Here is a 12,873-nt window from a genome sequence, read left to right as displayed (position 1 = left end):
CTTTTTATCAAAAACTACAGCTGTTAGTAGTATCTATAAATGATTTCTGTGTCTATTTCTGACAGTTCTAATTTGTGGTGTATTCACAGCAAGTGTATCAAGCTTCCAATTCTGTGGGGAAACTATTAAAACACATAAAAATCACTATTAAGCAATGAAAAAAAGTCAAACAACGTATTTAAAATAGCAAGTGAATTACAGTCTCAGTAGTGAAAACTTAAAGAAATCTATCCAATGTGATAGACATGTTTTCAATATTTAAAGTATAACCTGATTTTGGGATTTACAAAAGTAATTATCTTATGCAGAAGCAGAAAATTCAGGACTAAAAATCATTACTGCCAGAAGTGATTATATCATTAAGTGTAATTTTAAAGGACTTCCTCAGGATGAGATCTAGTTATATACTGGGACCCACTCAGGATGAGACCTACTTATATATTCTGACTTGCTCAGGAGAACTAGTTATATACTGTGATCTGCTCAGGAAGAGATCTCATGATACTGTAAAGAGGTGAAGCATCTGTCATTCTAGAACCATCTCCTTCACAGTGCTTCCAGTGACCTCTTCACAACACACTTTTATAAATACAATAAAAGATAATAGTATCAATTGTTTGCAGGTAAAAACACATCACCTAAAGTAAATTCAACACCAGACATAATATAGATCAGAAAATTTTTAGTTTATTTATAAGGTTATAAAAATTTAGCCTTTTGTCTGTTCTTATAAGTAGATGTTATCACTCAATTTTTGAAGACTTCAAGTCAACTAACTCAGAACTTTAAAAAGCACTAATGATCCCTTCTGAGGCAACTTGTGTGTTCTATTGTTCATCAAACTTACTGTTCCAATAAGCCTAGGGATTGAGATAAGATGGAGCTGACAACTATCTCCATAATCTTAAAAGCTAGGTGAAACAAATGTCCTCATGGTCCAAGAGACAGTCAAGTGTAGCCAGATCACTCGACCAGCAACTAGCGTGTGACTACATCTAGCAGCAGAACGCCCGGGACAGCCATGAGCAAATGCTTTCATTCAACTGCAAATTAATTTCTTTGTAAGAAATAATTTTAAAAAATACTCTAAAATATTGTTCACCTGCCTGCAAACATGAAACACATCAATGATCTTGTTTGTCTCCATTTTTCCCTGTAGAATCAGGTGTACTGGAAACCTTACTAGTTTCAACAAAAACAGATTCAAAGGCAGCTTCCTGTTCATCCAAAGAATTGGTGGTAGTGACTCCTTTAATTAACGTTGGATTGGTAACAGACTGTTGTTGCTTGGGCATTGTACTCGATTCTATTGTTTTTCTGCCTCTTCTTTTACCAAGAATTTTGACATAGTTTGCAGGTATAAGTCCTGTTGTTTGGCCGTCAAGACTAGCCAGAAGCCAACCGCGCACTTTGGGTTGTTGTTCTGAAGAAAGAGAAAGACTTTTAAGTACACTTTGGAATCCAACAGAATATTAATGATAACATATGCTAAGCAAAATCAGAGTCGTGAAGTGAGATATGTAAATGAGTAATATGTGCACACACACTCAAAAGCAAACACTAGCACACTTAACCAGTCTAGATCCACTTTTCTTTTATCCAAGCTGGCAATCCTCCTGCTGTAGCCTCCTAAGTAGTAGGGACAATAGATACGTGTCTAGCTTCAGTTCCATTCTTAAATTTATAGTATAATAAAGTAATAAAATATAATAAGTAGTAAAAATAAAGTATTATATGTTATACTTACTGAATAGTCTTACCTTGAAATGTCTTTCAAATTTTAAATTAGAATCTGAGAACCTACTTTAAGTATTGTGTACTGTACAGGGATTAACAGAGTCTGGAACTCAAGGGTTTTGAATTTAGAAGAGAATATGTAGGGAAGTGTTGTTCCAACACTATGGGGTATTTTCTCTGACTTTACTGTGTTTGACACAGGGTCTCATGTACAGAGTAGTAGGAGGGGGACAAGTTGGGAAAAGCAAGGGGGTCAGCAGGGATGGGAGGGGACAAGAGGGTAACAGGGGACAGTGGAGGTTAACACTTGTGATCCTAGCACTTGGAAGGTTAAGGGAGGATTGCCATGAGTTTGAAGCCAGCCTGGGCTACACAGTGTGAGATCCTGTCTCAATCTCTCCCCCTCTAACCCCCACCCGCAAATCAACCAATCAACCAAAACAAACAGAAAAAACAGACAAAAAAGCAAAACTCTGGTAATCCTAAGTTAGCCAGTGAGCAAGGTCCTTTGAGTTTCAAATACTACCTACACAATTATTAAAAACTCAAGATAATTACAACTTATTTGTGATTTGTTACCTTTGAGGGCTAAATTTAGCATATCACCAGCACGGAAAGAAATTTCTTCATCAGACACAGCAACAAAATCGTATTCTGCTCTAGCAACTACATGGTCATCCTCACCACTTGCCCAGTTGGTGTTCTCTATAAACAAAATCAATGGTAGGTTAATAAAGTTTGCAAAATGCAGATACTCACTGGCTATGGTTTGTAAGCTACATAAATCCAGTTGCCAAGTGGATAAGTCTACCTTCCTAAGTAACTTCCTTCACAAGGAACACTGTGAATGGCAAGCTTACTATCGTACAAACTATCATACTATCATATCCCTTACAAACTTTTCCCTTTTCTTACCCTCTCTTACTTTCAGTCAGGGGCTGAAAATTCTTTTTTTCCTTTTCCCTACAGAGGGTAAGTGTGTACATTTTATATATTGAAGGCAAGGAGGAAAAGTTTCCTAGATAGTATATGATTATATAACAAGAAAAAGAAATTTCATTTTATTTTTTTAGAAAAAATTCAAAATAGCAGCTTGTTTTGTTTTTTGTTAAGTAGTAGTGGAGGTTAACACTTGTGATCCTAGCACTTGGAAGGCTAAGGGAAGAGTGCCATGAGTTTGAAGGCAGCCTGGGCTACACAGTGTGAGACCCTGTCTCAATCTCTTGCCCCTCACCATCCCCCCCAAAAAAAATCAACCAATCAACCAAAACAAACATGTCTACCCAGAAGATAGAAGTACTTGGGAGGAGGATAATATTTTATTTATTTTTGGGTTCAACAGCAAATACTCATTCGTGAATGCTAGTTGGTAGTAAGATTTGAGGTACAATTCACGGGCTTCCAAGTTTGATTAAGCATATTCATTACTTGGGAGAGTGACAGATTAGAATATAATTCTGTCCACATCTCTGACTGTGCTGTGTACCATGTTATTACGTTGCTGACTGATCACTTCCAAATGATAAATCAGTGGGAGCTCGTCAGTTACACAGTTAGAGATTCTGAAATATTGGTGTCTCCTCTACAAACTGCCTCTGGGATTCAGTTTGAACTTGGAGCAGGAATCTCAGTGATTCTAGCACTTTTATTACCGTATATTAATCATATATAAGGATGGATTTCATTATGACATTTTCATAAATGAATACAATGTATTTGGACAAAGTCACCCCATACTCTTGTCCCCTTTCACTCTTGCTGACCCGTTCTTCCCAAGTAACCTGTCTTCACTTTCAATGTGCACATGGGACCCTGTCAGATATTAAAACAAAAAAGACAAATGCAGTATCTCCAACTTCTATTAAGAAAATCATTTAAAAGATTTTTATTAATATGTATGTGTATCTGTCTGTGTCTATGTGTGCCACATGTCTGTAGTGCCAGCAGAAGCAGAAGAGATCCCCTGTGAGCCACCCAACGTGGGTGTGGAAGTGAATTCAGTGCTCTTAAGTGCTGCACCATCTCTCCAGTCCCCACTTCAACATTTGACACAACTTAATAGAACTGACAACAGTTATGTATCATAGGAGTAGATAGAAAGCTTACCTTTGAAACTACTGGTTCAATAATGTCTAATAAATATTCTATGTTGCTGAACAGAACAATGAATAATCATAAACTTAGAAAATGTGTTTTTGAAAGATTTATAAATTTTGTTCAACTAAACCCTTTTAGACTTCACACATACTTTGATCATCTCTTGCAATACTGCTTAGTAGATTCTACTTCAGGCTGTAGTAAGTCAGTGCTTTCAATTTTAAAATTAGCCATACTGTATAGTTATTCACAGTGGTAAACTACATCATTACCTCAAATTTACCATCACCTCAAGCAACTGAGAAGTATCAGGATCTACTGGGTTATCACGAGCCAGAGAAAGCTACACAAATAATTTGCCCCTTTTCCTTCTTTTAGGGGAGGTGAGGTCTGCCCCTAGTCCTTGTGCCTGCTAAGCACATGCTCTAACAGCAGACTATAGCCACCACCCTTCACTTACCTTCAGCTGACAATGTCACTCTGAAAGTTAAGAAACTGTTCTTATTGATAGGCTAGCAGTCTTAAAGAGAGTTACTGTCTGTGGATAAGTTTCTTTGGCTGTTGTAATAATTATTATCAATTAAGATTTCCTTTACTGGCGAGCAAATGAAACTTTGGTTGTAGTCTCTATTTCCTTTATTTTTGAGGGCAGAGTAGGAAATTTTTAGTTTTCTAAGTGTTGATTTCTGTGACTACTGTTCAGTCTGGTAGCTATAATCATTTAACACAGCTACTGTGCCACTGTAGAATGAACATAGTATTTTGCCAAAATTCATTGTACTGTGTTTGTAAAGTATAACTCCTCCTTTTCAGTTCTAGTGTGTTGCATATAACCTCTTTATGAAATGTATGTGAATGTGACGGTCTGACTATGCTGGGCCCATAGGGACTGGTAATGTTAGGAAGTGTAGCCTTGTTGGAGGACGTGTGTCACTGTCGGGGTGGGCTTTGGAGGTCTCCACCCACTGCGTAAGAGAGCTTCTTCCTAGCTGCATGAGGATGTGAGTCTTCTCTTGGTGGCCTTCAGATCGAGATGTAGAACTCTCAGCTCCTCCTGTGCCATGCCTGCCTAAGTGCTGCCATGCTTCCCACCAAGATGATAATGGACTGTACTTCTAAAAGTGTAAGTCAGCCCCAATTAAATGTTGTCCTTATAAGAGTTGTCTTGGGAACCCCATGATCAGTTTCAATGGTTAGCTGTGAGCATCCACCTCTGTATGTCAGGCTCTGGCAGACCTCTAAGGAGACAGCTGAAGTTAGAGAGAAGACTGAAGAAGCTGAAGGGGTTTGCAGCCCCATGGGGAAAGCAACAATACCAACCAACCAGAACTCCCAGGGCCTAAACAATCAGCCTGGGAGCACATAGGCTCCAGTTGTATATGTAGGGGAGGATGGCCTTGTCTGGCATAGGTGGGAAAGAAAGTCCTTGGTCCTATGAAGGCTGGATGCCCCAGTGTGGGGGAATTCGAGGGTGAGGTGGGTGGGGGGACATCCTCATAGAAGCAGGGGTGAGGGATGGGATAGGGAGTTTCTGGGTGTGAGGGGGAAATGGGGAAAGGAGATAACATCTGAAATGTAATAAAACATCCAATAAAAAAAATTAATCTAAAAAAAAGCAGAAAAAAGAATCTCTTCTCAGCAATGAAATCCTAACTAAGACAGTGACTTTGCTCAGAAGCAGAGCACTAGCCTAGCATGCTTAAGGGTCTACGTTTAATTCCCAGCAGCAGTACCACCACCAAAAAATACTGTCTCAGTCAGTGTTCTACTGCTGTGAAGAGACACCATGATCACAGCAACTCTTATAAAGGAAAGCATTTAACTGAGGCTGGCTTAGTTTCAGTTCAACCCATTATCCTCATGGTGAGGAGCATAGCAGCCTGCAGGCAAACATGGTAGCTCAGAATTCTACATCCAGATCCAAAGGCAGCAGAAAGGGAGAGCCACTTGGGCTTTTGAAACCTCAAAGCCCATTCCCAATGACACACTTCCTTCAACAAGGCCATGCCTTCTACTCTTTTCAAATAGTTACTCCCTATGACTAAGTAGTCAAATCTATGAGCCTATGGGGGCCAATCTCATTCAAACCACTACAATACTATAAAAATACATGTGGCACTCTGTATGCTGCCAAACTGTGACTGAGTTTTAGAGATCTAAATGTAGTCCAGCCAGTAGTGTGAATCAATTATAATGCCACATAAAGTCTCTGCACAAGCTACTCTGTTGTTTCAATACAAAATCAGCCACAGCAATGTGTAAGTACGGCTATGTTTCAATAAAACTTTATAAACATCTGAATTTCCTATAATCTTCACGTCAAAAATCTAATTTTTAAAAAAATGTATTTATGTAAATATGCATGTGCACTTGTGTGTGTGTGTGTTTATGTGTGTAGGTCAGAGGTTGATGCTGAGTATTTTCCTCTCTCACTGACTATTTTGTTTTTGACACAAAGTTTCTTACTGACCTGACAGACTGGATAAGCTGGCTGGGATTAGATCCAGCGACCTAGCTATCTTCTGGCTACCCTAGTTCTCCAGTCACACATGCTCACAAGGCTCTGCTCTGACATGGGTGCTGTTGATCCAAGCTCAAGCAAGTCCTCCTGTTTCTGTAGCAGGCACTTTACTGACTGAGTCATCTCTTCAGCCTCTCTTCTGATCTTAAAACTATTCTTCTTCTTCTTCTTTTTCTCTGAGTACTGAATAGCAGTCTTGGCCTGCATGCCGTCAGCAGCCTAACTGCAGGCTTAGCACACACCTGTCTGTGGAAGTCTGCTCTAAGCAGCAGAGAACTGAGTTATAGGAACCCAATTTCCTCAATGTTGCCTCTCAGAAATACTTCTACTGCCCAACCAACTCCTTTATTTATTCATTCATATTCACACTGCAGATAAAAACATCCCCTTCTTTTGACCTAGCTCTGTGTTACCTTTTCTCCTCTTTACTATAGAAGGCTCCATGACTGAATCCCCACACCAATCTCTAATCTGTCTCTACCTACTCCTTCTTTCCTTTTTTCTTTAATGTTCTGTTTTGAAACTGGATCTTACTCTGTAGTTCTGGCTGGTGTGGAACTTGCTATGTATGTCCAACTGGCCTCAAACTTCTATCAGTTCCCCTACTTCCACCTCCCAAAGCTGAGATAATGTGGCATGTGCATTACCATGCCGTTTTACTCTTTCCTTTGGCCTAAAAACACCATAGGCTCTAATGTCTTTTTCTTTCTCTTTCCTTCCTTCCTTCCTTCCTTCCTTCCTTCCTTCCTTCCTTCCTTCCTTCTTTCTTTTTTTTCCTTTTTTGACACAGAATTGTAATATATATCCCTGGCTGATCCAGAACTAGCTACATAGATCTGCTGTCTCTAACTCTAGTACTCGCGAGTTAAATTAAAGGTGTGTGCCATTACAGCTCCCAGAGATCTAATGTCTTAAAAGACAAAGCAGGCTAAGAATGCAGTTCAGTGGAAGACTACTGTAAGCACATCAAGGTCTTCATTCAGCCTGCATGTGCATGGAAACCAAGACACAACTACACTGATGGTATTCTATTTTCCCCTCTCCTATTTGTTGCTTACCCCCACCCACTCATACACACATTTACCCTGTACATTGCAATAGTAGGTAGAGCAACTCAACAGAAGCACAAATGGTTCTCTTCCCTTCCATTTCCTGCACTCTTACACTGCCATAACCATACTGGCCTCCTCACTGGTTACCCATTGTGTTAGGCATTTTGCCACTGGAATACCTTTGATGTTTTACAGTTTCAAACGTTTCTCCAGTAGCTTGGAGGGGTTTAGTCCTCTTTCAGGAAGCCTTCCTTGAATATTTGCACTATAACAGGTTGCACTATAGTTGCACTATAACAGGTTCATCTTCTTTCCTCTAGGACTCCACATTCTTCTTGATTATTTTTTCTTTCCCACAGTACTCGGTATTTTCTGACTCACTGCATATTTTGTTTATTGCCTCCTAGCAGACTGCCACAAAGGCATGCTTTATATCCCTGTCTTCTAGAGCTGTAACTGACCTGGCTTAGGCATTCAGTTAAGACTTGGTTACTTAATAAAATATCCATATCTTGTTTAAAAGCCTATGGCACGTTCCTTCTTTGCTTTTATAAGCCACAGCTAATCAGCAATGAATCTGTTTGTCCTTTTTCACATACCCTGATTTAGAATTCAATCTCTTTCATCAAGTCTAGCTGAACTCTTCAAATTAGTAAGTATTATGCCTTTTTAAAATGTGCCAAATAGGTTACTAGATACTCAGCATAGTCCAATCCTTTATTGCATGCACCCTCCCCTACCCCATGCTGGGCATCAGACATAGTGTCTTACATATACATGGGAAGCAAACAAACACTTTTCCAATGAGATCTACCTTCAATTCCCAGTCTGAACTCTTTAGAAAACTATTTATGTTACAAATGTTTAACACAAAAACTACTGATAAAGAAATAATTTCCTTACTAAATGAAAATTAAGTTTAACAACAGCAATTAAGATCTTTCTCTCACCATTAGCTTTCAGTCTAATTCTCACAATCCTCTATTCTGTGTACAAAGATAACTGTTGGCCAGGCAGGTCTCATCTTCTGTCCATGTATTTCTGTTCAAGCTGCCCCACCTGCTGCATGTATTTGCTTGATAATTCTTTTCTTCCTCCTTTTTCTCTTTTGGTAGTACGAGAGCTTAAACCCTAGACTTCATGCATACCAGTGAGTTACATCCCTACAATAATAAAAAGCTATCAAAATCTAACTCAGATACCATTTCTTCCTAGTTAACATGGCCAAAAATAGTGGCTTCACTATTCTAGAATTCTTTGTCAGATGACAGATATGAGTTTAACAGCCCCAGATTTGCTTCTGGTTCTGCCTTACTATATACACACCATTTTTGCCTTATTAAAATTGCCTGTATATTGTTGTAATGACTTTTTCAACATTTTAGAAAAATAAGGAAGGATTGAGCTCTTTGGATCTTTATATATTCTATAGAATCAAGTTCAGTACTTTGTAAATGAGTTAGGTTAATGTGTACTATTAAATTGAATAAATTAATTAGCAAGCCTGGCTTTGTTACATAAATATTCTTTTTCTAGTTTTGAAGCTCTTAACTAAAAGGATAATTGTATTAAAATAGTAAATGCAAATGAATATAAGGAATGCTTAATTTAACAAACCCATTCTTGAAGTTTTAGATTGTTCCATGGTTTTGAGCTGTTTTTAATTATTCTTACCTGTTACTTCATCATTGTGTGTAGATAGAAGTTTCCAGATGAGATAAGGACCACCAAGAATAACAGCAAAGAATAGGAATATTGGCCAAGATTTTGCTGAGTTAGTTGTTTGGTCCTCGGCACCAAGGCAAGCCACAGTTCCTTCACTTTCTGCCCACAGGTCCTCGTTCTCAGAGCCTCTTCTTAAACCCATCATCCACTGTAACCGTCTATAAAGATATCTTATAGTCCTAACTAATGCAAAGGCTGAAAAAACCTTTGTAAAGTGTATTTTTAACCGGGAAAAGTGATTTGCTACATCCAATACAGCCCTGAAACTGTTATAGACAGCTGAAAAAGTAGCATCCATCATCATGCTGACAGAGGCAAATGCATGCACAATACTTTCAATGGACTGAAATGCACCTCTGCTGCTTTCTTCAGCTTGCTGAACAAACCTACTGGGAGGAAGATCATCTATACGGAGGCGGTTAAAGCCCAAACCATTGTATCCATAACTATAAGGGCTATAGCTTCCATAAAATGAATTTCCATAGGCTCCATATCCAGAAGAAAATGAACTGTAAGCAGGTCTGAAAGTGTTTACACTGTTGCTCCCCGTCTGCTGGGATGGCCTGGGAAGAATAGGTGGGGGCACTCGGGTAAGTGTTGGTTGTCCAGGTCTTGTCAATAAAGTAGGGCCCAAATCAGCAGATCTAAAACACACAAACAAAACCCCAAGTTACTTATGCACAAAATCTTTTATCTAATAAGTAAGTTTTAATTATGGCTATATATTTATTTTATTTTTTTAGAATTTCTATTTCTCTCTGATTGATTTTAGAAGTCGGTAGAGTAGGTGCCGGAGAGATGGCACTGGATACTTTTTCCAGAGGACCCGGGTTTGCTTTCTAACACCCACATAGCAGCTCACAACTGCCTACAACTCCAATAAGAAGTTAAATGGATCAGTGGCCCTCTTCTGACCTCCATGGGCACCTCCACGGCTTTAATCTTCTCTATTGTGCTTCTAGTGTCCAGAACATACTTCTTGCTTGCTATTACAACCACCGCAGTAAAGAAGACTAAGCAAGCCTATGACAGAAGGACAGATGATATCTCCTCAATGCTGTGTTAGTTTCTTCCACTCAAGCTTTTAAAAAATGTTAAACAGAAAAAAATGGCAGAATACATACATTTTTTAATGTAGATTCAATAACTACCATGATCTTACCATATTTATTTCCTCTCACTTTGGTCCACAAATTCTTGAAACATCTGAAATTAACTTCTAAACTTGATACATTTCCCCCTATGTATCTTGGAAGGCATTTCCCAAGAAAAAACATTTTAGTTACTACACTATCACTGAAAAGCTAAAAAGTTTCATGCAATCAATAATGCAATTAATATAAAAAAAAACCTAATCCATTTCCCAGAAATGTTAAATAGCTTTGAAGTAAAATTCAGTTACCATCAATTTACCCATTTATTATAAAATTCAATTGTTTTTATCTTCCTAGTTGCAGTATTTTCCTTACTCCTGAAAGACATGCGGGAATTCACAGGGAGAGAAATGAGAATCAGGATAAATCCATCCTAACAGAGCATATGGATATATATGAGAACACCATCCTGAAACCCACTGCTAGTCATACTACTAAGCAGTTTAAAATACCCTGTATTCACTAGCAGTCATTTCCAGTTTCCTTACCACCTCTAACCTTTGATAAACACAAACTTTCTTTGGCTCTATGACCTTATCTAGTCCAGATAGTTCATATATAGTTGATTTTACTTGTTGAGTTATTCTTCAAACATCTATGAAGTTTACCAATATCTAATCATTACTCCTGGGAGTAATATAGTTAGGTTCCTTTAGGCTTTACATCACTTTGAGAAAGCTCACTCTGTTCTATGACTTACTGTGTAGCTGTTCTCTCTAGAACAGAGATTAAGTGCATCTGCCACTATGCCTGTCCTTTTTTTTTTTTTTGAGAATGATTTTTTGTTTCATTTTTTAAAGATTAAACTAATAAAATTTATTTTAAAATATACAACTCAGTATTGACATTTTTTAAGTCATCAAAATAATTTATAATAGTTAAATGCCTCTTAAATATACATGATATCTTCTGAAACTAAAAGTAATATGCACTTGACCAGTTTTAAAAATCTATTTGGAACATTAAACATGATAGTAGAAAAAAGTCTCTTATGAAGTCCTCTATGAAAAGAAATTGTGACAAGTTCCTGATTAGACAGAAACTGTTCCTGCTCCAAGGGAGAATATGCAGCCTAACTGTGGCTTCAAAGAAGGAATTGGGTGGTGTTCCTTCTGTTTCTATTTTGTGGAATAGTTTGAAGAGTATTGGTATTAGGTCTTCTTTGAAGGTCTGATAGAATTCTGCACTAAACCCATCTGGTCCTGGGCTCTTTTTGGTTGGGAGACTTTTAATGACTGCTTCTATTTCTTTAGGGGCTATGGGGCTGTTTAGATGGCTTATCTGATCCTGATTTAACTTTGGTATTTGGTATCTGTCTAGAAAATTGCCCATTTCATCCAGAATTTCCAGTTTTGTTGACTATAGGCTTTTGTAGTAGGATCTGATGATTTTTTAAAAAATTTCCTCAGTTTCTGTTGTTTTATCTCCCTTTTCATTTCTGATTTTGTTAATCTGGATACTGTCTCTGTGTCCTCTGGTTTGTCTGGCTAAAGGTTTATCTATCTTGTTGATTTTCTAGAAGAACCAGCTCCTGGTTTTGTTGATTCTTTGTATAGTTCTTTTTGTTTCTACTTGGTGGATTTCAGCCCCGAGTTTGATTACTTCCTGCTGTCTACTCCTCTTGGGTGTATCTGCTTTTTGTTCTAGAGCTTTCAGGTGTGCTGTCAAGCTGCTAGTGTATGCTCTCTCCAGTTTCTTTTTAGAGGCACTCAGAGCTGAATTTTCCTCTTAGCACTGCTTTCATTGTGTCTCATAAGTTTGGGTATGTTGTGCCTTCATTTTCATTAAATTCTAAAAAGTACTTAATTTCTTTATTTCTTCCTTGACTAAGTTATCATTGAGTATGGTGTTGTTCAGCTTCCATGTGTATATGGGCTTTCTGTTGTCTTTGATGCTATTGAAGACGAGCCTTAGTCCGTGGTGATCTGATAGGATGCATGGATTATTTCAATCTTCTTGTATCTGTTGAGGCCTGTTTTGTGACCTATTACATGGTCAGTTTTGGAGAAGGTACCATGAGGTGCTGAGAAGGTATATTCTTTTGTTTTAGGTGAAATGTTCTGTTAAATCCATTTGTTCCAAAACTTGTTAGTTTCAATATGTCTCTGTTTAGTTTGTTTCCATGATCTGTCTGTTGATGAGAGTGGGATGTTGAAGTCTCCCACTATTATTGTGTGAGGTGCAATGTGTGCTTTGAGCTGTAGTAACGTTTCTTTTATGAATGTGGGTGTCCTTGCATTTGGAGCATAGATGTTCAGAATTGAGAGTTCTTCTTGGTAGATTTTTCCTTTGATGAGTATGAAATGTCCTTCCTTACCCTTTTAGATAACTTTTGGTTCAAAGTTGTTTTTATTCGATATTAGAATGGCTACTCCAGCTTGTTTCTTGGGACCATTTGCTTGAAAAATTGTTTTCCAGCCCTTTACTCTGAGGTAGTGTCTGTCTTTGACACTGAGGTATGTTTCCTATATACAGCAAAATGCTGGGTCCTGTTTACATATCCACTCTGTTAGTCTGTGTCTTTTTATTGGGGAATTGAATCCATTGATGCTAAGAGATATTAAGGATCAGTGATGGTTGCTTCCTG

The 12,873-nt window shown here is 38.1% G+C and overlaps 1 protein-coding gene across 1 annotated transcript in view; it reads right to left on the bottom strand.

The window, feature by feature from the left end:
* Positions 1-667: 667 nt before the first annotated feature.
* The window catches only part of Pex13 (peroxisomal biogenesis factor 13), a 12,720-nt gene continuing 514 nt past the window's right edge, over positions 668-12,873 (bottom strand). Inside the window, exons 2-4 of the mRNA XM_028778780.1 lie at positions 9,082-9,776; positions 2,317-2,442; positions 668-1,423 (exon numbers count right to left, since the gene is read on the bottom strand). Coding sequence (XP_028634613.1) covers positions 1,125-1,423; positions 2,317-2,442; positions 9,082-9,776 — 1,120 coding nt within the window. The 3' untranslated portion in view covers positions 668-1,124. The remainder of the gene's footprint in view (positions 1,424-2,316; positions 2,443-9,081; positions 9,777-12,873) is intronic.

This window comes from Grammomys surdaster, unplaced genomic scaffold (genome assembly GCF_004785775.1).
Source record: "Grammomys surdaster isolate TR1022 unplaced genomic scaffold, NIH_TR_1.0 67, whole genome shotgun sequence".
NCBI classification, from domain to species: domain Eukaryota; kingdom Metazoa; phylum Chordata; class Mammalia; order Rodentia; family Muridae; genus Grammomys; species Grammomys surdaster.
This window is presented reverse-complemented; position numbering and strand designations above follow the sequence as displayed.